This window comes from Aptenodytes patagonicus, chromosome 1 (assembly GCF_965638725.1).
Source record: "Aptenodytes patagonicus chromosome 1, bAptPat1.pri.cur, whole genome shotgun sequence".
Taxonomy (NCBI): Eukaryota; Metazoa; Chordata; class Aves; order Sphenisciformes; family Spheniscidae; genus Aptenodytes; species Aptenodytes patagonicus.
The window spans coordinates 195,041,728-195,065,804 of record NC_134949.1 but is presented as its reverse complement, the minus strand read 5'-3'; the positions used below and the strand labels follow the sequence as shown (position 1 = coordinate 195,065,804).

General features: G+C 38.2%; 1 protein-coding gene across 6 annotated transcripts in view; it reads left to right on the top strand.

The window, feature by feature from the left end:
* ZC3H13 (zinc finger CCCH-type containing 13) overlaps positions 1–23,142 on the top strand; it is a 46,186-nt gene extending 23,044 nt beyond the window's left edge. For 5 of the 6 annotated variants that reach the window (XM_076363675.1, XM_076363630.1, XM_076363654.1 and 2 more), the window contains 13 exons: positions 833–1,030; positions 2,421–2,594; positions 3,382–3,692; positions 4,748–5,212; positions 6,214–6,396; positions 9,513–10,056; positions 11,166–11,269; positions 11,685–12,704; positions 13,780–14,289; positions 17,350–17,505; positions 18,424–18,624; positions 21,878–22,041; positions 22,649–23,142. In XM_076363675.1, coding sequence (XP_076219790.1) covers positions 833–1,030; positions 2,421–2,594; positions 3,382–3,692; positions 4,748–5,212; positions 6,214–6,396; positions 9,513–10,056; positions 11,166–11,269; positions 11,685–12,704; positions 13,780–14,289; positions 17,350–17,505; positions 18,424–18,624; positions 21,878–22,041; positions 22,649–22,819 — 4,201 coding nt within the window. In that variant the 3' untranslated portion in view covers positions 22,820–23,142. The remainder of the gene's footprint in view (positions 1–832; positions 1,031–2,420; positions 2,595–3,381; positions 3,693–4,747; positions 5,213–6,213; positions 6,397–9,512; positions 10,057–11,165; positions 11,270–11,684; positions 12,705–13,779; positions 14,290–17,349; positions 17,506–18,423; positions 18,625–21,877; positions 22,042–22,648) is intronic. The other variant, XM_076363644.1, reaches the window with a different exon arrangement.
* The last annotated feature ends 935 nt before the right edge of the window (positions 23,143–24,077 follow it).

Sequence of the window (24,077 nt, the reverse complement as noted above, 5' to 3'; positions counted from 1 at the left end):
GGAAAAAAGTAAGGACAAAGTATGTGAAAATCACAGGAAGTTCAAACTAGGCGCTTTACCACAAAAAGTCAATCTCCAAAACCTGTTTCTAAGTGCTTGATTGCTGCAGGACCTTTTGAGTCACTGTTTGCAGCTTTTAGATAGGAAAGAAATTACTGCAGCAGTGCAAGCAGACACATCTGTATTTGCTAAGCAAAAATCCCCTTTAAAATAGGGACAAAACAATGTTGTTTCTGCTATGAGAATGTACAGCACGGGCTAGTATGCTACTGACATTCAGTATGCAGTGATATCTAGTTTGTAGGGTTTATGTCACTGGTAGTTTATATGGGAAAATATATACTATTTCATATTATGAGATGCATATTCAAAAATACTTGAAGGCTTTATCCTGTGTCAGGTAGTTAACATTAAATCAAAGACGTGAGTTGTTCAAGTCATTTTGTGTATGTGATCAGGATATTGCATTGCAGAGATGGGAGTCTAAACAGAAAAGATACTCTACAGAGGTCTGGTCCTATGATGTGTGCAGTTCATGCAAGAGCATTGAAAACTGGTTCTGTCTCCATGGGAGCAATTCCTATTTTCGTTCACTTGCTTCAGAAATAAAGGTTATAAATGGAAGAGCTCAACGTGAATTTTTACCATCTGCATTCACCCTTCAGTCAAGTACAGTTATTGAATGCTGCTTGCTAATGGAGTGGTGAATCCTATCCTAAAAGCTTCAAGGCCCGTTACGTTATAACTTTCCTGCCAACATCTGAGAAATCGTTATTTGAAATAGTTGGCAGTCCTTCATTTCTTCTGCCCTCCCCTGTCAATTTATCTCTAGGAGTTCTAAAAGTAACCAGAGTAAAAAGAAAGGTCCTCGGACCCCTAGTCCTCCTCCTCCGGTACAAGAGGAAACTCCTCTGGCGAAAAAACACAAAGAAAAACATAAAGCGAAAGAACGTTTAGAAGAAAAGGCAAGGGAGGTGAAAGAGAGAGGGCGTGACTTTGAAAGGCACAAGGAGAAAAAAGAGAAGCAGAGGTAAGTTATGTTGCGTTATTAGCTTTTAACATTAATGTAACCTTGCTTTTAAAGTTATCTTTTATAGAACACTGAATAATAAGGGATTTATACCTGCTTGGCCAACAACCTTTTCAGTACTCATTAAATATTTTAAGTGCATTATATAGATGGATTGAGAGACTATAACAGATTGGTAGGTTTTAATTACATAACTTAGTAAGTTTCTAAAATGCCCTTTTGAAAGATTCATTACTTTTCAGGAAGTTGGACCTTCACCAATGGAGCAATTCACTTGCCAAAATCTTTATCAAAGTCGTTCACTTGTCCGCTTGCCTGCTCTTCTGAAATCTTAGAGGACTAATATCTTTCTAAATTGGCAGTGGCACGTTTAAACTCTCCCTAATCTTCAGTAGGTTAAAAGTATTTCTGAAATAGTCAGACTGCTGCAATTTTAGAATTACTTCACTTTTGCATATACATATCTCAAATGGTGGACTAATATGACCATTCCTGTTATTTTCTGAAGCATAGGTTTCCATTTAAGTTGAAAAATACATCTGCATTTTTAAGTTCTGTATTCCCTTGATGAAAATAGGGATCATGTTCGTTAAGTGTTTACTTTGTAACTGGCATAGCAAAGACTAAGGAGTGGAAGACCAGTGAATTGTGTATTTTTAATTGATTAAATAAATTACACCATTCTTACTTTAAAGTATATTACTTCCCTCATGCTTGCACACTCCATTACTGGAAGGAGGTCATAAGCAGTAGAAAAGAACATTCTAGGTAGCGCTGAAAGGATCAAGAGAGTACTTGGCTTATTGTTGTACTATAATCAGGTATTGCTGTGGTGACTACAGCCTTTTATTTCAGTGTTGGATTTTTGTCTTTTTTTTCCTAAATAATAAAAATTAAGAAATAATGTCAAATCTTCATGATGTACAGTAAGTGAAATAGTTGAAGGTTCTGACAGATCTCTTTCATTCATTTGCAACTATGATTAGTGTTTGAAAATGTCTGTGAGCTTGAGACTTCTTAAATAAAGTTCTGACATTACAGAAATTTTTAAATGGGGTAGCAAGATAATTCTCCATTGATAGGAATTCTGTTTCACCGCCACATGAAATATTAGGTAAAATTACAAGAATATATTTTTGGTTTTACCATATTCTAGTTTTGTATTTTACAGTCCAGTGATTAGCAAGAAATTTAGTGCATACCTTGCGTTCTTGAGTTTTGCTAGCTTAAGGTAATTTCATATATGAAATTATAGATGGAACAAATGATTCTATAAGATAGTTCTTGATCTTGTAAGCACAGGATCTGTCTTGGAGTTGCTTGTAATTTCTTAGAAATGTACTAATGCCATATTATACCTGTTAAACATGCTGCTGTTTATGATTCCCAGGGATCCCTCTGAAAGCTCCCATAGACAGAAGCGTTCTCCTAGTCCTGCAGATCATTCTGGCAGTAATTCTTCCCCTTCCAGGGAGTATTCGCCACCTGCTGCAAGGCGAAGACAAACGTCCCGAGCTCCAGCCAAGTCAACCACTCACAAACATAACTTCTCACCCTCTCGCAGGTGGGAAGTCAATTGCATGGATTTTATTTCCATGAATAGTTCTAGTTTAGAAACTTCCTCTGTTGGTTTGACGACTTGTTTGTATGTGTCTGTTGTGGGTATGGGTGTGCTTCAAACACTTGAGACACTTTGTATACTTTTTCTTCTTCTATTAGATATGAGTTTTCCCTGTTTGGTGTAAACATTCACGTATGCTAAAATTTTAAGTAGATATGCATATGGGTTTTCAGGATCCAGGCCTAAATTGTTTAAAGATCAATGCTTACAATAAAAAAAAAGAAGCTAAAAGTGCACAAGAAGGAGACACTGATGCTTTCTAAAACACTGAATGCTGTCGGAAGCAAAAGAAGGAAAATTCCCCTTAGGTAACACTGTGTAAAAGTTATCTGCCTAATTTTACCATGAACTCCAAAAAGCATTTTATATGGAAGAAAACAATTGTTCTTGGTTTGGGGGTGGGGGAGAAGATCATGGTTTTTTTTCTGACTCCTCCCTCCCTTCCCCCAGGAAAGCATTCTGGTAGCTGTGTAATATAATTTTGATTGGACAACTTGTTCTTGGATATTAAATAAACTATAACCATTTAAAGATAAGCATACTTTGAAAGGATATCCTTGGTACCCTTGAGGGAAGACTAGTTTGATGTTTTATAGAAACAGCACTTATTTTCAGCAGACAGAGGGTGGAGAATGCACAAATTATTTTAGTCACTCTTTTTTGTAGGGTATAGTAAGAACCTTTCAAATCAAGGTATTATATGTGTGCCTCTTCTAACTCTTCCTTGCAGGTCTGCTTCCCCATCAGGTCAGCATCATTCTCCCATATCCTCCAGACATCACTCCTCTTCATCACAGTCAGGCTCCTCCGTCCAAAGACATTCTCCTTCCCCACACCGCAAAAGAACTCCTTCTCCATCCTATCAAAGGACAGCTTCCCCGCCTGCAAGGCGATCATCTTCTCCCTATCCCCCACACTCTTCCTCTTCTCCTCAGAGGAAGCGAAGCCCTTCGAGACACCGATCTCCTGGAAGAGAAAAGGGAAGACATGATCGTGATCGGACTTCACAGTCTCATGATAGGCGCCACGAAAGGCGGGATGGTATGAATGAAAAATAGCACTTCAGAATAATTTTTGTTTGGAAATTGCATTTTGAAACTTGATTTTTCAAATTGTGGCATTGTCTGCACCTATCCCAGTGGCTAGGGGTGAAGAAAATACTGGCTGTACTGTCATTCCTGTGCTGGTGGTGCTGTTTTCAGGGACTATGCAATGGGGTATTCCTGATAGGACTGCTTATGTAGGCTCATCTGACTGTAAAATTCCTGTAGGCATCTGTCTAGGTGTTTCTTGTGTAACGCAATGGTGGTGTCAGTAGGTAAGTGATCTTCTCTTGGTATCAGGCATATACTAGTGGATCAGCTGAGTGACGGCAGGATACCTGTAAGTAACTATTACTCTTTTCTGTGAGGTGCCTAAATGCTAATCCAGTCCTCACTGATTGCTCTGTCTATTGTCTTTTTAATTGACATTGTGAGGTGTGTGCAAAGAAAGCGTCATTCCCTCTGGAAATCTGTAAAGCTGGTTGAGCAATTTGTGATGGGCAAATATGCTGTTTCTCTCAAGAGACAGATTACAAAGAGTACATGTCAGCTTTTTTTTAGACTGGCTGTAAACTTACCTTGCTGTAGCAGTAACATTATAAATACGTAATTTAAAAAAAAAAAAAGACTTTAGGAGGGCATTGAGGTCTTAAAAGCAAGTGGGTCTAAACATAGCACAAATTTCCTGAAAATATGTATGTGTGGAGGAAAAAAAGGAATTTATGATTGGAGGAGAAGTGATCCTACCTTAAAATTATTGAAGTGTGCTTGCTCCCTAATATGTTTGAAATTTATTTTTATTATACTTATTGTCTATTGAATAGGTAAATATTTGTAAAGTACAGATTCAAATTCACAAAAAGATCTTTAAAGTTTACTGAATGCATAGGTAGACACCCAACGTGATCTTCTCCTACTTACATATTTATTTTTACTTTCTGTGTGTATGTCAGAAGTATGTTTTGACTGTATTATTTTAGTGTTATTTGTGTGTTAAATTTTTGCTTGCTCTAATTAAGCTAGGTGTATAACATTCTTTTAAACATTTTACAGAAACTAGAGGGAAAAGGGAAAAAGAAAGAGAAACAAGAGATGATCGTGATTATGACCAGGAGCAGAGTACCTCCAGGGATCATAGAGATGACAGAGAGTCTCGTGATGGAAGAGATCGGAGGGAGACAAGAGACAACAGAGATCGGAGGGAGCCAAGGGAATCCAGAGACACTCGAGACTCCAGAGATACGAGGGATTATAGCAGAGATACCAAAGATAGTCGTGATCAGAGAGACTCACGCTCCACACGAGATTCCCATGATTATAGAGACAGAGAGAGTCGCGATGCCCATAAAAAGGATGACCAGTACCAGGAGGACTCGCGCAGCTATGGAAGATCCCATGGCAGAGAGGAGAGCTCTCGTGCTGAAACAAGGAATGACTCCAGAAGTGACTCCAGAAATGAGAGCAGAAGTGATAGAACTGGCAGAAGTCGAGGCAGAGGTCCAGAATTATCTGACAAGGGTATTGTGTGATTTTAAAAAATTAATAAGTGTCCCTGTCATTGGAGATTGAATATTGATATTCATACTGTGTTGTTTGATATTTGATATGGAAGTGCTGCCAAATAGTTCATGCTTTTAAAGCTATGTTCTGTTCTATTGTCGTTAAATTAGAACAGTCGTTAAATTAGAACAGTTGCTTAAATTTATAGCATTTCTGTGTTCTCCATTCATTAAAGTGGCATAACATTGGTATTCTGCCATCCCATTTTAAAACAAACCTTAACCCTTATACCACTCTATTTAATGTTTCTGCAACCCTAGGTTTTCCCATGGGTTACAAACACAAGTAAGAGGCTGATGCGTAGTGGAAGATTTGTTGGGGGCAGTGTGTCTCAAAGTACTGGGCAGCAGTGTTTTTGTTTTCTCTCAAAAGCAACTGCATGTCTTAGGTACCTGAAAACTGTCTTTCATCTCCCTGCCCCACCCTTCTTGGTTGACCTAAAAAAACCGGGATTTTAACCTTTGGCAGTATTTTTGAAAGCCTGATGCACTTTGTAGAACAGCTTCACTTAACACCTTTTAATCATCTATAGTAAATATATTTTGGCTTTCTCAGACTTATTGTGACATTTTCATTAGGAAAATGCCATACAATTTTTACAGGAAAAATTATCTCTACTTTCTCTGCTTATGCCTGCTGTGCGGTCTATAAGTTTACATCCTACTCGGAGCAAATGTGAACTGGCTTTTGGACTGTTATATTCCTAGTCAGGAGACCTCATGCTGTGACCAGGGGATGGCAATTTAGAAAGTCTTGAGTTTGCAGTTTGAAAATAACAACTTTACATTTAAATTGTGAAATTTGAGAGTTGTTGGTTAAATAGAGTTTGACGCTACAATTTCTATTTCCGTGAATAGTTAATTCAGTTTATTAAAAGTTACTACTTTAGTTGGTGTAAAATATCAGTGGATTTCCTTACATGTGGAAACTCATCTTTTATATTGATACGTCTCTGTTAGGAAGTCGGGGGACTAGAGGATCCCAAGTTGATGGTCACAGCAGTAGTGGAAACTACCATGACAGCTGGGAATCAAGGAGTAGCTACCCTGATCGGGATCGCTATGATAGTCGAGAACAAGCAAGGGATTCCTCCTTTGAAAGAAGACATGGTGAACGGGACAGGCGTGACAACAGAGAAAGAGGTATTTTGATGTAGATTTTTACACATACATATGTACTCAAATGTGAATGTATGTTTCTCGCTCCCTCCTTTTTTTTTTTCCTTGTTCCACCCCTGTAACACTAATTCATAAATAACTCATTTGACACAGCACACTGACACTAGTCCTATCCTTGATGTAAGTTAACTTCTGTAGTAAGATCTCTCATTGGCAGTGTATGCATGAATGCTATGCCCTTTCTCCCTTCTATGGCTAGATTTTGGCACCTTCTGTTATTCATCCAAATAGTCTTTAAACAAACTAAACTTCTTTAAGAGATTTCATTGTACAACTTCAGTGTAAAATGTTTTTTCCTCCTCTTCACCTCCTTCTCCACTTCAAGTACATACACATGTAAGCTTAGAGTCATGGCTGCATTTCATTACTGGTTCTGCTTGTCTGTATAGAAACATAGCACTGTTGCACTGTAAATTACTTGAGTGTGTACTGGGGGAGGCCTGAATACTAGACTGACTGACTTACTGACTATTTACTACTAAAGCAAGTGACAGTTTAAATTTATGATTAATTCAAATATTTATTGCCTGGGGAATTTAATATTGATGAATGCTTTGTTGTGGTCAATAATAATTGGCTAGTAAGTATTGGTACAGATACCAGTGATCATAGAGTACGCAAGACTGTTCTTTTAGTCATAGTATGCAAGATGTCACACTTGTGCACCTGAAAGAGTACTGTGTTGTCTCTAAGGAACTTAGTACCAACTTTCACTCTGGAAAATATTTGTATTGATCACCAATTAAGATAACAGGAGGAGTCAGGCAAGTGAAAACAGCATGGAAATGAAATGAGGAGCTGTGAAGAATAAATTTTTCCTATCTTGAGTTTTGATTTGGAAGTGGCAGATATGTTCTAGCTGTTGTTTAACTTCAGTTTTTCAGAGATGTTTTGTATGTTACTTTACGAGGTGCTTTTTGGTCCATTGAAATGAATCTATTCTTGCTTGTTCTTGTGACAGGTTCTGCTTTAGATTCTGTCTCATCTTCAAGGCAGGATTTCAACAAACCTAATCTCCAGACTTCCTTTTTCTTGTCAGCTGAAAAATCCTGCAGTCTGAATGTGTCCTGGGGGGTTGGCTTTTGCAGACTAGCTTTCATCTCTTCCACCTCCTCACCCCCAATAAATCCTAGATATATAATGATGTAATTTGTGCTTTTCAGAGTTCTTAATTTATTAAGAAAAACATTTAAAAAAAAAAAAAAAAAACCAGAAAAAAACCCTTAGAAGTAAAAATATGTCTTCACAACAAAATAAATTTTTCTAGAAGGGAAGTTGCTTTGAATGGGTTGTGTTTCCCTTTGGGAGGGAAATGTAAAGAGCTTGAATGGAGATAAGATTTGTTGTTTCCTTCCTTAAAAATTTAGATTGCTTTTTGTAATAGTAAATCCTCCTCAGAGTTACAATTCAAGACATAGTTTCCATAATTAGACCACAGTTTTAACATTTGTCATTCAGAGAAAAATGGTGATAGATTTTTGGTTGGTACTTAGTTCTATGATATGTAAGGAATCTTTTTAGTACAATTGTAAAATGTAAGCTTGCAAATTTGGGCTGTCTTTGTTCAACTAAGGCAAATATATAGGTGTTCCAAACAACCACTGGAACAGCACTTCAAATAATGAAATCACGTAAGAAATGCTGACTATCCACATTTAATTGTCTAATACGCATCAGTATCTTGATTCATCTAAGAGTTTCATGTAGATGTTTTGTCACCAAAACTGACATAACAAACAGGAGTTACAGAACTTCTGTATAAAGTCTAATACTTAGCATGCACAGTAAATCGTATTATAACGTTGTAGGCACTGTTAAAAGAATGTGAAACCTGTTCATGGACTGATGATTTGCCTTTTTAAAAAAGTAGTGTTACATCCATGGCAGAAATGTCACTCAAGTTTGCTTTTAATTTTACCTGGTAACAGGGGATCATTAAGTCATGGTTACTTCACTCAGAGATGAAAATTGATTAAACTGATGGAAATGCATGTGTTATTGATTTAGTCCTGTTCAAACTCTGCCTGCTCGCCCCTGGTGGACATTGTCTCAATTTACAGTGAAGTGCACTCTCAGCCCCTGAGTAATGGACCGAAAAATACCAACCTCTATTTGCGCCATTTTTTTTCTCTTTTATATAGTGATTTTAATATATATTGTGGAAAAACAGTTTTATTGATTTGTTGTGATTCAAATACTACTAACATCAGCATAGAAATTGTTATAAAGTGGTCAAAATTTATAGAAATATTTAAAAAAACATCCAAAATATAACTAAGAAAATGCAGCTAAGTCAGTGGAGAGTAAATACCATTAGATAAATCAGGTTTCACTGTCCTTCTGGATCAGTCATTTTCTATATAAATTTAGTTTTCTCCATGACTCTAATCCACTCTCTGACCATTGAAAAACTCTCAGCTTCTAAAACTGTAAGGCTCTGCAGTAAATACGTACGGAAACTTCCAGCAGTTCTGCTTCCTGTAGTGCATCCTTGCCTCTCCCTTTCTCATGGATTTGGTTGTGTATTTCTGTGCAGGGATCTCTTCTTCTGTGACGAGACAGGCTACTATTTCTTATTTTGCAGTAACTTTTACTATGTATTATAAATAGTGTGAGTTCTTGTAAAGCCCCTGACTCTTAACAGTTTTAGGAAGTAAAATTTTCGTACAGAAGTATTAACATTACATTTTCATATGTATGTCATTCAGAGCTTTTCAAGACCTTATACCAGATTCTGAATCACTGAGTAATACAATAGTAATAGCTAGGCTGTGAGGCGTATAATTAGCTTTTGAAGCCATTCAGAAAAATCTGGTAGAAAATAAAATTTTTGTAGTAACTTTTGGCTAAAATACGGAAAGCCCGCTCCCTAAATATTGAAAAAATCTTTCAAAATTAGTACTGCTTTTTGTCGTCTTCCCTCCCCAAAGAGAATTTCCAAGTTTCTGCAGGGACTTGCTTTTCATTTAATGCAAACCAATATCTAGATTGTCAAAACAAAAGCTCTTGGGTTTTTCAGTGTAGTGGAAGCGGTGTATGTCCCTTTGGCACTTGGTAATCAAACCTGCCTCTCTTCACAGATCAGAGAGCAAGCTCACCGGTACGACATCAAGGACGAAGCGATGACCTCGAGCGGGATGAAAGAAGAGAAGAGCGAAGGGTAGATCGGTCTGATGATAGGAGAGATGAAAGAGCCCGGGAGAGAGAGCGAGAAAGGGAGAGGGACCGAGAGAGGGAAAGAGAGAGAGACCGGGAAAGAGAGAGGGAGAAGGAAAGAGAGTTGGAACGAGATCGTGCTCGGGAACGGGAGAGGGAGAGAGAGCGGGACAAAGACAGGGACCGTGAGCGTGACCGAGACAGGGACCATGACAGGGAAAGGGAACGAGAGAGGGAGAGGGAGAAGGAGCGAGAGCGAGAGCGGGAGGAACGAGAAAGGGAGCGAGAGCGTGAAAGAGAGCGAGAACGGGAACGAGAAAGGGAGAGAGGTCGGGACAGGGATAAAGAAAGAGACCGCCAGAGAGACTGGGATGACAAAGAAAAAGGAAGGGAAGACCGCAGGGATAAGAGAGAAGATATCCGAGAAGAAAGAAGTTCAAGAGATGTCCATGAGGAAAGAAAATCCAAGTGAGTTGATCTGAATGTTACTTTGGTGGAAAAAAAAGAAAAAAAAAAAGGCAGTCTTTTACTGTTGATTTCAGTAAGTTAGTAAGCAGGGGAGTATCATAAGGAGGAAGATAGCCTGTTTATGCAGAGGCCCCGTCTTGAGCCATGTCTCCCCTGCATCTGTGTGGCACATACTGGTGGCCCCAAAATCAGTACTATGCTAGTGAAGTTAATCTGATGCTTCGTTAGTGCAGAATCATGGAATTACTCAGGAACTAACAATTGAATCAGACCACGTAATTTTCCCTTCTATTTTCCCTTCTATTTTCCCTTCTAAGGGTACTTGTGTGGCCTTGTCTTTAATAATGCAGGCATTCTTGGAAGCATAATAGCGGGCTGTGGTACCTTTTGAAGCCTGGCAAGTCAGATAGCAGCTAGCTAGGTCAGGGTTCGTGACTTTGTTCGTTAAATTTCTGTGGAACATACATTACCCTTTGCACTACTAAATTTTCAATACCAGAAGGCTACCGTTGAAGGCATGAACAATTATCCCGAGTAAGGGTGTGGTGCTTCCTTTAAGTGTGTAGCACTGATTTTTTTTTTTTTTTCATTTAGTACAATAAAATTCTCATTGTTCCATTAATAATAAGCAAAACAGTGTTGTCCTGAATGGCTGCTTTGCTTGGAAGTAATTAGTAGCTTTTGTGTGAGAGAATTGTGGACTCCTATAAATCATCTAGTACGGGCTCTCCCCCATCCCACTGGGGTAGAAGCGAGCAAACGTCTAGGTGGGGGCTTAGCTGCCAGCTGGGGTCAACCCACTGCAAGGATCATTGCCACAGGAAAAAACTGATCTTAATAGTCTTTCATAACTTTTTGCCAAAAAGATAGTTGTCTTAAGTGTTAGAGTTTTAGTTTAAGGTATCTTACAGTATGATCAGAAAACTGGTCATACTTGAAGTTTCGGAGTAACAACTTAGAAAACTACAAAGCTTCCTGGCATCCTTAGATGTGTTGTTTTCTCTATGAAATGCTTAGACTTCAGGGATTGTACTGATGATAAACTCTGTTCTTAAATGTTTTCATTAAAGAATCCTGAAGAAATTTGACTGTACATGTTTGTTCTGCAGGAAGCGTCACAGAAATGAAAGCAGTCCAAGTCCTCGTCAGTCACCCAAACGTCGCCGTGAGCATTCTCCTGATAGTGATGCTTACAACAGTGGAGATGATAAAAGTAAGTAGGAGTTGGCTATCTCTGCAGCAGGATCTGACTTACCCTCTGCCTATAGAAAATAACTTGCAAACTTAAATAGAAAAAACATGGGGCAAGCTTTTATAAGTGTCCTCCTCCCCTTATTTTTATAAGCAACACCATTTTTCTTAATCTATATGTTTGTCATTTTTGTCTTCATTTTGTCACTATATGTTACGTCTGCTGGGTGACAGTGGCTTCCACTGTTGTTTAAGATGCATGTTTAACAAAATGGAAATAGTCTGTTGCTGCTGCAGCAGTAGAAAAACTTAAGAAATGTAACTGAAATAATGGATTATTTGTTTTGACTGACACTTTTTGGCATGCACAAGATACCAAATGTTCACCTGTTCTCCTTCCTAAACAATACAAGTACATCCTTTTTCCCATTTTGTAGATGAAAAGCACAGACTTCTGAGCCAGGTTGTGCGGCCACAGGAATCCCGGTCACTGAGCCCCTCTCATGTTACAGAAGAGCGGCAGAGTCGCTGGAAAGAAGAAGAGCGAAAATTGGACAGAAAGGAAAGTTCACGGCGTTATGAAGAACCAGAGTTTAAAGAGAGGGTTTCTTCAGCAGATAAGCAAAGAGAGCAACCAGATGCTTCAGAAAGCTCCCGGTCCAGGGTTCAGGAAAATCTTGGACGCCGTCCCTCTGAAGAAAGAGATGCTTCTGATAGAATGCATGATGACAGCAAGAAGAAGTCTAAAGTACAGAAAAAGGCCACAAAGAAGAAGAAAGATGACGACAGTGGGGTAGAAAGGTACGCTAATGAATCAACGACTGAGGAAAGCCAGGTCTTTTCACCCAAGAAAGGTCAAAAAAAGAAAAATGTAGAGAAAAAGCGGAAGAGGTCCAAGGGTGATTCTGAAGTTTCTGATGAAGAAATTGTTCCACATCATAAAAAGAAGAAAGGCCCAAGAACCCCCCCAGTAACAAAAGAGGAATTGGTTGAAGCACCACCTGAGAAAGCTGTGGCAGAAATTCCCCCAAAAAGAGAAGATACAACATTTAGTGACTGGTCAGATGAAGATGTTCCTGAACGTGGTGACATTGTTGTTCCAGAAAGAAGCACTGAGGACTCCCATAGAAAAAGTCACAGGACAAGGGGCGAAAAGGTGGAAGTCCCTCATGTTACTATAGACGATGGACCACACCGTAAACCTGTGGATCAGAAGCGCAGCAGCAGCCTTGGTAGCAATCGGAGCCATGCCTCAAGCAGACTTAGATCCCCTTCCAATGAGTCAGCTCATCGCAGTGGAGATGACCAGACTGGACGGAAAAGGATCCTGCACAGTAGCTCTAGAGACAGGGATAGAGACAGGGACAGAGAGAAGAAAAGCTTAGAAATCACTGGGGAACGGAAGTCCAGAATTGATCAGTTGAAACGAGGGGAACCCAGTCGCAGCACGTCTTCAGGTAATAAGATACATTTTAGTGAGACTGACCTATTATTCCATATAAAAGTGCGAAGGTACAAATCCCAAATCATTCTTGCATGGCTGTGTACTCTTTTCCTTTGTAATTAGTGTGAAGGGAGAGGGAGGTGCTCTCTGCCATTCACTGTAACACTAGAGTAAATTAAGATTCCTGCAAGTGTTACCGCATTTGAAAAGCTGATCCTCAGTGGGCAGGATTACCAATTTGTTTACACCAAAATATTCAGTCAGATTCAGTTCATGCTGCCTGGGGAATAAAGTAATTTGTAGGACAAAAAAAACTTGTAGGAAGAGAAAATGCTTGTGCTAACAGAACATTGAGGTAGTTTTATCACCTAAATAACATTCTTAAATTCATTATTAACATTCATTTTAATAGGGAAATTCTGAAATCTATGCAAAATGAAAATGTCTGCTCTCTCTGGGAGAGAGATCCATTATCATCTCAGGAGCTATTTTCACTGTGGTAAATCTGTCATGGTTCCTGTTAGGCATACTTCTAATGCATGTGGAAATCATCTTTGTTGCAAATCAAAAGGATCACAATTGACTTGTTTTATTTATGTAGTTCCTGTAAAAAAAGGGTAAAATGTTTTTAAAATTTAAACCACATCAGTAGGAAAATGTCTTCCTAAAGCACTTTGGCTCTCTGTTCTCCTCATGGTTACATGTCTGAAATTATTTTTCTGAATTTATCATTTGCTAGCTAAGGCATTCCTAGCTTTTAGAAGACATGTTTTGAAAATTTTGAATTTTGAGATGATTCTTTCCCCCCACCCCCCTTGCCTAAATTTCTGAGTTAAAATGATGTACCTTCAGTTTGGCTTCTGTCATAGTAGAAAATAGCCACTAAAAATTTTTTTGAGAGTGGGAGAAATGCCTTATGTTTTTAAGTCAGGTTAAATCTATACGCAGTCTGAAGGCATTATTAATTTGAAGGTGATGCTTTTGAGAAGTACATTTTCATACCTGAATCTTTAAAATGCTTTGGTCTAGTAAAAGGGTATTACGTTTACATGCTGTAGTTACACATATGTTTAAAATATTTTATTCAGATCGTCAAGATTCAAGAAGCCACAGTTCAAGAAGAAGTTCTCCCGAATCAGATCGTCAGGTCCATTCCAGATCTGGGTCCTTTGATAGCAGGGAAAGGCTTCAGGAGCGAGATCGACATGAACATGATCGAGAACGAGAGAGAGAAAGGAGAGAGGGAAGACAGAGAGACTGGGACCGAGATGTTGACAAAGACTGGCCGAGGAGCAGGGAACGAGAGAGACTCAGAGAGCGAGAGAGGGAGAGGGAGAAAAGACGGGAGCTGGACAGAGAGAGAGACAGACAACTACCCGATACTGCTGAAAGAGAGAGAGACAGAACTTTTGACATCTCCTCTCAAAAAGAATCAACAAAACACAGTGAAGCAAAACTGGACAGAGATCACGAAAAGGAATTCGATGGTGTTTGTCGGGATTCAGTGGCTTCAGAGAAGGAAAGACCAGACAAAGATTTAGGACCTTTACAAGGTTTTGAAGACGGAAATGAGGCCGAAAAGGTAGAGAGTTTAGAAGGTGAGATATTCTGGGAAAGAACCTGGACTGTCAAATATTTTATTCTTTCCCTTTTAGTATAGTGCTGAACTGAGCTATATTAGAATAATTTTCTACTGAAAGGCATATTGGCTCCATCTTCTCTATTGTGGAAGCAGACACAATAAGAGAGAATTCTGATGAGCATCATCTTAGTGTTAATTGTGTTAGTGTTATTTGTTAATTTCTAAAGAAGTCTTGAGGCAAAGAAACATAAATTATCTGAGGTATAATTTTGTCAAGGTGTAACATTTCTGAATAGGTAGTTTGCTAAAGAATAACACCGACATTTGATCACCTTTTTATATCATTATAAGATCTATTTCTTAGTTTGGAAGTGACAGGTAATGAGTGAAAAAAAAAATGTTGACTTGGAGCTGTTCTTTGGGTTTTTTTCCTGCAGAGCCCAATTATCGTAGAAATGATTGTCTGATTAGTAGGTGAAACATATGTATGGCTTGGCACAACAGTCCAAAAATGGCTTTCCTGAGTACTTATAACCTATATCAACAATGTAAAAGAAGCAAGAGTCTAAATCCAGAGTAACTGGTGTACGTTACGGTTAAGTTCAGTAAGTTGGGTTTTTTTGGTGATTGCAGGAGTTTTCCTCTCTAAAATCTGAGAGGGAAAAAAGGCATTGTAGGATTTGGAATTTTTGGATGTTTGGGATGGTAAGGCCTGAAGTCCGTAGTCTTCAGAAGCAGAAAAAGAAACGAATGAATTAAGCTTTTGTAGTTTTACACAAGATAACAGGACATTGTCTCATCATATTTGCATTCTTAATGAGAATTATCTGTAGTGTTCGTTGTTAATTTGGGCAGTTAAATCAAATGTTGTCTGGAGAGGATGATGAGGAATATTTATTACTTATTATATCTCCTACCTGATTACTTGCAAAGTGGTCATTAGGGTTGACTGGTACAATTGAGAAAAGTCCTTTTAAGGAGATTATCTGTGGAGTGGAAGCACTTGTCAAAGATAGTATTTGGAGTGAGCATGGGAGAGTCTGCTCTGTCGTCCTGTAACGGACAGAATTCAGTGATTTTTAAGCTAGAGGAAGGAATGGTGCAATAAACCTGAGAGTACAATGTGGCAACTTCAGAAAAGAGTTGGTGAAAGGCTATTCTTAGGTACATTATCTGTTTCCAAGAGGGCACCTGTAACTTAAACAGGCTGTGGATGTTAAATTTGTTCTTAGGTCTAGCCTTTCAGCAGACTTCTTGTAAGTGTTTTAATGTGTATTCTTTTGTATATTTTTTAAAGGTTGTGTTCTAAATTCTCTGAAAATTATCATCTGTAGGAAGTTATGGTATGTTTAGGATTTTTTTTTTAGAAAAATAAATGTCTTTTGTAAAATATTAGATGGCATACCATTTTATTAGAGCATACTATATATAGCATGTTTATGATTTTCTAAGGTTTAGTGTACTTTATTGTCTTTCATTACTTTATAACTCCTGTTTACATTGCTCCTTTTAGCTGACTAGTGTGTTGTGTTTTTAATGCAGAATTAATATAAAAGTACATTTCTGGAAAAAAGCAATAAAGGTAGTGATCGGATTTTAATCTAGAAATGATCAAACTGATTTGAAATTCAAAATTGAGCAAGTAATTTTTTTTAATCGTGTATTGAGAACTATGGATTATTGGTTTTAATTCTTAATACAGTAGGTTTTTAATGGTTCATCTGTGCTGTTCAAGCACATAGTTATGGTGAGCTAGTGTATCTGGTAGACCAGTATGGAGGCAGAAGATGGATCATACAGGCAGTGAATATTCAAAATCGTAAGACACAAAATGAAATCTAGTACAGATTGCCTTATTTTCCTTTTAAAAAGGAAAAACTTTTTAGAAAACTAAATACAGTTTCCAAATCTGATGATGTTAAGGAGGTATCTGGTATTTACTTGGACAAATTACTGTAGTATGTTGTCTAACAAAATGTGTGAGGTTATAATTACTAAATTATTGTAATGTCTTGAACCTTAATGTCTTTGCCCTAGGAGTGGGCTTAAATAATGCCCAAGATGCTATATGCTTCCTCCAAAGCACTGCTGGGTGGTCTGAGTAGTTAATTTCCACTCTGCTAGCATGTCTTTTAGTTGCTTTTTCCATGCTGATTCTTAGGTTAGTTGAGGTGATTTCCAACCTGCCCCCCCCCCCCCCCCGCCCCGTAGCTTTTACAAAGGCAAGCAAAAAAAAAAAAAAATTGGGGGCAACTTAAAACTGAGGCAGTTTCTCTTCTGGATAATGGAGCTGGAAGATATTAAAATAGTCATCCACAGGGGTGGTCCCTTATAAATTCTGTCTAGTTTGTATGGCACAACTCATTGCAAGTACTATGGCGGAGAACCCTAAGAAAGCCCAAGTTTAGAGCAGTCGGGTTTCTGAATGCTTGAACGTGCAAGGTTTGACTGTCTTGTGTTTACCGGTTTTAAGGAACATGTTTACGCATACAGCACAGGTATTTGTATATGCATATAGTACGTGGATGGATAGGAGTGTAACAACAACTGAAGAAGTTTGGCCTGGCTTGCTAAAAGCTTTTCTTGTGACTTCCACAAAGAGTCTAAAACTCTGTGAATAATTGCTTCATTCAGGATATCTTGCACCTTCTTGTATTTTGGGGTTTCATTACTTCTTTCTCTTCTAGAGCCTTTGGACTGAATCCTGAGTTTGGATTCATGTGCAAAAGCACCTGAAAGACTTTGTGGTGCTAACTTAGATTTGTATTATTAAACTACATATCAGATATCAGATAATCAACATGTTTCTTTTGAATATGGCCTTTTTTGTGCAGTTTGACTAACACTGCACCAAAAAAAAAGACTGAGATACGTAAAATTCAAACTGCCGCATTGTGTATGAGAGAAATAACTTCTTTGTTTCCATGAGTTAATAGCTGGTTTTCATGTTGAATATACTTCTCCCCAAAAACTGACAGTTTAGTTTGCTGAACCTCTTTGTTTTCAGGCTGCTTAAAGCATGTTTAGAAAACAAGAATGATTGCTTTAAAGCTACAGCATGTATCTGTCTCTGTAGGAGGAGAAGATGAAGCAAAGATTGATGATGTACAGTCACTGGGGTCTGGTGCTGGAGAATATGAGCCAATCAGTGATGATGAACTGGATGAAATTCTGGCAGGGGATGCTGAAAAGCGGGAGGATCAACAGGAGGATGAGAAGATGCCTGGTAAAAGTATAGCAAAACCCCTTTATGATTATTTGAATATAAAGATTAGATCAGTTTGCATATAATGCTATTGTGATGTTGACAGTATTTCTCAATTGGGAATGCAGTTTGTATGCTCTTCAGTATTTCTCATTTGTTCTCTAATAGTCAGGCAAGCCTGAGAAGTATAGAGGTAAGTAAAGAGTACCGGGAGCTGTATTGTGAAGTAGTATTTATCTTGTTTTATATAGCTAGAAGGGTAAACTTTTTGTTTTTATAAACTTGTCTTCATTTATCCCATTTGGTTTTGATCATTATTTGGAACTGATATTTTTATGAACAGATTTTATCCGTGCTGGAATGCTTCCCAAATGCACTGGGAAGCATGGAATCTTCTACTTGTCGTAAGTTCATTTGGGTCATCTGGCTATATGATTGGTGTTTGTATTTTCTGTGATAAACGTACTGGACAAACACAGTTGTATGGTTATTCAATAAATAGTATATCTCTCCTTTGAAAAAAAAAATCCAGCATCCAGAGTTGAAATACTAGCTTTTTAAGCATTTAATTTGGATCTGTCGTAGCACGTCTAGTTGTACTGTGACTTTTGTGAATGCATAAGTGATGTGTCCAAATCTGCTGGCTAAGCAGGGTCTGAGCAGCCTTCCACAAAGGGGTTGCAATAAAAATGAAGCAGAATATTAGGGGTGATTTTTCTTAATCCAAGAAGCTTTATATTTGTATGCTCTTTTTTTCCACTGATCTAAGTGAGTTTTGACATTCTTACCTGAAGTGTCCAAGGATCTGGCTTTGAGAACTGCAGAACAATGTTCATCTAATATATATTGCTTTTAGGAGACGGGGATGTACACAGCATGTGAAATTAATCACCTGTGGTAAGGGATGATGATGTGATAACTCATCCTCTGTCAATGTTTTTGCAGATCCTGTGGATGTTATAGATGTAGATTGGTCCAGTCTTATGCCAAAGCAGCCAAAAGAACCACGGGAGCCTGGGGCTGCGCTCTTAAAATTCACACCAGGTGCCGTTATGCTGAGAGTTGGCATTTCCAAGCGATTGGCAGGACCAGAACTCTTCACCAAAATTAAAGAGACTTGCCAGAGAGTGTTAGAAAAACCTAAAGGTAATTGTTTCTGCAGGGATTAAACTGTATTTTGTGCTTAGTGAAAATCCTTATGAAATGTGCATTAGTTCATTATTTTAGGTTTCAAGACCATAGAAAGTGTATAATGAGTATTGTGTGAAAATTACAGGAATGTAATACAGCTGCATGTCATTCAAATTAGTGTTTTAATTCCAGCAGTGGTGAGGAGGTCTTGAATAATAGCCTAAACAAAATTTTTCATCCTAGTGGAATATTCTTTTTGTGAGACCATTCATGCTTTCCTAGCCTAAAGTGTGTCAGCAGTTTTTCTGAGAGCTAAATAGCTTCTGCAGTGAATTAGCAGTAATGTGGCGAGAAAGAAGTAAGATTTCTTATTTTCTCTGAAGGTCCTCTGCACGCCCTCTTACTTTCCTTCTGAGGATCCTCTCCAGAATGTATAGATAGGAGTTTTTGGGTCAGAATGAAGGAGCTAAGTGAAATTTGTATATTATGTCTCTGCTAGAAGTGGGAAATTAAGTAACACACAGATCTGGCATTTGGACAAAGTGTGTGGCATAAGACGTGCAGGATAGATGGGATGGGCATGAACTATACCAGTGCTGTTTACTACAGTTCTGTAGTGTAAGCAGGGCTTTTGCATGAGAGAAAATACTGACTTTTCTCCTTGGCATCCCAGGAACCAGCTGAGCTGCTTGCAACAACTTGCATGGTAGAATTGGTTTTTTAGGACTATGAAGCATTTGCTTTCTATAAGATCTCTATGGAAATTACTCCAGGATCTAAATGTGAGAAAATTACGGCTTATAAATAATAGTATCTGTGAAGCCCCTGTTTTTAGGGAATAGCAGATTTTTCTGATTTTTTTTACTCTGTAAATTCTAGTTCTTAATTTGAAACAATACTACTTAATTCTTTGCAATATTATTCTTTATGCAGTTGTCTTGTTAATCTCCATGAATGTCACTGCTTGCTTGAGCCATTTAAATTGTATAACTATTAATCATGGGCTGTTGCTACTGCTTCTACTTTTTTTTAAAAAGTCAAATTAAATGCAAACATTTTTAATGTATCATAGATAGTATAATTTGAGGTGTGTACTTGGTATTGGTAAGTACTGTAAATGTCCCACTGCAATATTTGCAGCTCTTTCTATGCAGTATTAGCTTTCTTCTAGTTATAAAAAAAAAATCTCAGCTCTTATGCTTAATAATTCACATAACCAACGTAATTGATACAATATTGAGTCTTCCTGAGTTTGCAAACTGTCTGATATAGTAAAGGTATGAACTAGTGTCTCTCTCCCTGTAAGCTTTAATTTTGCTGTATACTTCAACACTTCTTACCAGGGAGGGATTCCTTGCAACAGGAACTGCAGAGCAGAATCACTCCACCTGGCTGTTTAAAACGGTACCCGAAATAACCTCAGCAGTCCTTGCATGCCTCTCTAGAAATAAACAGAAAGTCCATAGTGATAATAGGAGACTTTCCAGCGCTGCCTCTGGGCTGTCTTAAGTGTACTCAGATTCAGCAGAACTTTGCTCTGGAGAGGAAGGGGGATTGAAGTGCCTCCATTGATTTCCCTTTGGTGTGTGCAGTCTCTCACGCATCAAAGTTGCTACATGTGGAACTGCCAGTAGGCTTTCAAGTGTGGGCATTTCCTCTGTAATCTGCTAGGTGAAGGTTCCTTGTATAGTGATTACACAGCCACAGCACATATATTCTAAACTAAGGCACAAATATGGCACCCTGAAAAGTGAATTTGAGCTAGATATTCAGTGTGAGTTACAGTGAAAATTTAGTGGTTTCACTTTGGACTTCTTCATGGTGGTATAATTTGTTTCCCTGTTTTATTCCTGAGTTTGGCGTTCCCTTCTTTGTTCTCATTGCAGATGAAAAGTTTCTGGTAATACGCTGAAATGCAGAAAAAAAGGAAATGATAGCTTGTTTCAGGGATTTTTTTTTTAATTCCTTTTCTCTGGAAACAAAAATCTGTAGCATGAGATGGAATTGAGATTTGTAGCTGACTTACCCTCTATCTATTATATTGTTTTCTCTAAGGGTATGGACATACTTAGTTGCCAGATAGGTTCAGCATCTGGCACCTAGGCAGACTCCACATGCTGTCAGTGTTACCTTTGAAGTGGCCTTTTTGTGTCTTGTCACTTATTTGTGGTGTTGATTGTCCACTGAGGTTGTCTTGATGACTTTAACCTGCCCTTGATTTCATGCAACTTTTTTTGTTTCTTTTCACCTTGTTTAAAAACTAGTCTTACTCAGCTTCATTCAAATTCTATGAGTGGTTTAAAAATGCATCTTTGTTCTCGTCTGTGTGCATTCTGCCAAACTGCTGTAGCAGTCTTTGCTTTTAGCTGCTAAATTTTCCCCAGGTTTGCTGGTGTCTCTAGTTAGGTGTTAGATTCTCTGCTAAACACCAAATGTTTTACTATATAGAGGTGGCTGGATTGGACTTAGCTACATACCTTACCTTTTTTTTTTCCAATTATGTCATAATCTTCCTATTTATTGTAAAAGGGTTATAAATCAATGAGCTGCGGTCCAGCCATGTGCACTTCTTCTGTCTTTGCATTTCGTAGAAACAGACTTGTCGCAGAGCAAGACTGACCTCAGGATCCGTCTTTTGTTAAAGTCGTTACAGCGTTCTAGCTGCACACTGTTTCTTCTGATAAATGTCTTAAAGGCCTAGTCCTGCCACTTTGAGTACTACTAGTAAATGCTTTAGATGAGCTGGTAGGAGGGGGTAGTTCATTAGCATCTGTTGAGTTGTTCTCCAGGTTCATCCACCATGGATAAAAGAATTATTCTACATGGTCATATTTCACTTCTGCATAGCCATACAAACCCTGTGTTGACACTTGTACAGTTATCTGATATCTTGCAGAGAAGTGAAACTTAGACCACTTTCTGATTAATGCTAGTAGTAAACACCTTTCGTCACACATGTCTGACCATAAATTATACCCCCTCTTCTGTCCCAGAGCTGTCACTTGATTTTTAGGCCTCTCAGCGATTGCTGTCTCAATATTGCTTTCCAGTGCTGAAGCTACATACATACCTGTCCTTCCCTTTAAATGGTGAAGGATGTAATTGGGGTTTTTTTAATAAACAGCAATATCCTTTTTTCCCCAACCTTGACATTGTTTAGAAGGCAGAAATACAAATAGTAAAACTTCAAGGAATTTCATATTACTGTATATTGCTGTTCAGAAATACCATGTATATGTTGATCTCTGCAAATATCAATTCCTTCTAGATGCAGAAAACCTTTTTGAACATGAATTGGGGGCCTTGAACATGGCTGCACTTCTGCGAAAAGAAGAGAGAGCAGGTCTTCTCAGTAATCTGGGCCCTTGCTGTAAAGCGCTGTGCTTTCGAAGGGATTCTGCAATTCGTAAGCAGCTGATGAAGAATGAAAAGGCAAGTGGTTCGTTTACAGTGCTTGGCCAAAATGTGGAAACACAGATTCCACTATGCAGAGCATTTCTCTAGGGAGACAACTTTTGTTTGTTGTTCTGGAGTAGACCTAGTCCTTTAAATAATGGAGAACAAACTTTAATTTAAAGAGGTTGTAGGATGTTTATTTTTAACTTAGGATGAGAGATTAATTTAAGATTGAGACTAGAGGTAGGGGCTGTTTCTCATTTTGGGGCTTAAATTCTGGAGATACATTTTCTATATTTAGAGAATACATAATAAAAATAATTGGTTAAAATACAATTTCAAAGACTTGTTGAATAATTCTCCTGCTCAAGATTCCATGTACTTTTATAAGAATTATTAGATTCTGTTCTTCCAAGTTAAAATTGAAAGAAAAAAATATTTTAACCATTTTTTGCACTACAGTAGGTTTCATGATCTTGCATGCCAATAGAAAAATCATTAATTCTCAAAGTCTTTTCTAGTGAATATGTATGATTAAACCCCTAATTATTGAGAGTACTTGAGGTTAATTTCTCAGCTTGCATGTTAAAAGCCACTGTTCTCAGTTCGTTCTTTTTTTATTTTTCATTTTCAATTTCAACAGGGTGCAACAAAACAAACTTACACAAATTCTGCAGCAATGGACAGCGACTTATTACGGTTGAGTCTACGGTTATTCAAACGAAAGACTGTGTGCCAAGTTCCTGGGCAGGAAAAGACAGAGGATAGTAAAACTCCACAACCGGCTATCCAGCAAGAAGTGTGTGTGTCTTGAGCGAATGACCGCGGTGGCACTTCCTAGTTGATTTCCCACTACCAGTGTTGGTATTGATGTTTAGAACTGGTTGGTTGGAAGGTAGCTGTGGAAGATGGAAGAAAATACTCCGTTTGTACACAGATAAGAATTACTGGGTTTGGATGTGAATAGAAGGGGGTAAAAAAATAAAGACTTCTGTGTGAAGTTCTCTGCAAGTTTTATAATATTGAATCTTACACTGTAACATTAAACCTGTTTTATGGTGCATCAAGTGTCATAATGTGAAGATGTCTGGTTTTAGCAGTTTATAACACCACCTGATATTAAACTGAAGAAAACTGTCTGTGTATCTCTTTCCTCATTATAAATGGGTTTTTCTACCACCACCCTGGTCCCTCAATACACATCTGGAATTTCTTAAATAGCTTGCTTCCTGGGAGTCTGTCTGCCTCCACTTTCCAAATCCCTTTCTTATCACAGCAGCCTCTGGTGTGGATCTGGATTTGGACAGAACTCTAGCTCTTTTCCATCTTTAGCGTATGTTTCCTCTGATAATTTCTGGATACAAAAATCTAGTCTAGTCGCTTAAGGCTCCCCTTCTTGTTGATGAAAACTAGTAAAAAACTTCCAGGAAGTGATTTATGACCAGTTTTAGATGCCTATGTTTATGAGACTAAGCATTTCGGAAATGCCTGCTGCTTACAAAGGAGGACTAGTGCATATATTTTACATCCTGTGAAGTATCAGGGCAGATCAATCCCATGCAGCAACCTGTGAGGGTATTTCACACTTGATGAGTTTCAGGGGGTTTTGGATGTTAGCAGTAAAGGCAGTGCGCGATGATGTTTTGCTGGGTGTTACAGATTTCGGGGGCCTGATTAGAGACTTGTCAAGCCTGGACTCAATTTTGTAAGAATTGTTTTCAGTTTGAGAAGTTAATATCTTGTGTGGGATCTTTGGATTATATCAGTCAGGTATGTTTAGATAGTCTGTGGAGGCCTCCATGTGAAACTGAGACTTCTAAAACTTCAGACTAAGTCTCTGTATACACCTCTCTACTTCTCCTGGGTTTAAACCTGAATTATTGCTTTGAATTCTGCTCATAGAGAGTAGGAAAGAAATCCATAGTTTAACCTTGATATACTGGGTTGCTGCAAAGCAACTTGCTTTCATTGTTCTCATTCAGGTTGAAAACGAGTTATGAACCACTGAATTTTTTGGCAGTTGGTTTGTATTAGTTTCTTATCCTTTTTCTCCGCTTGGAACCAGCACACTG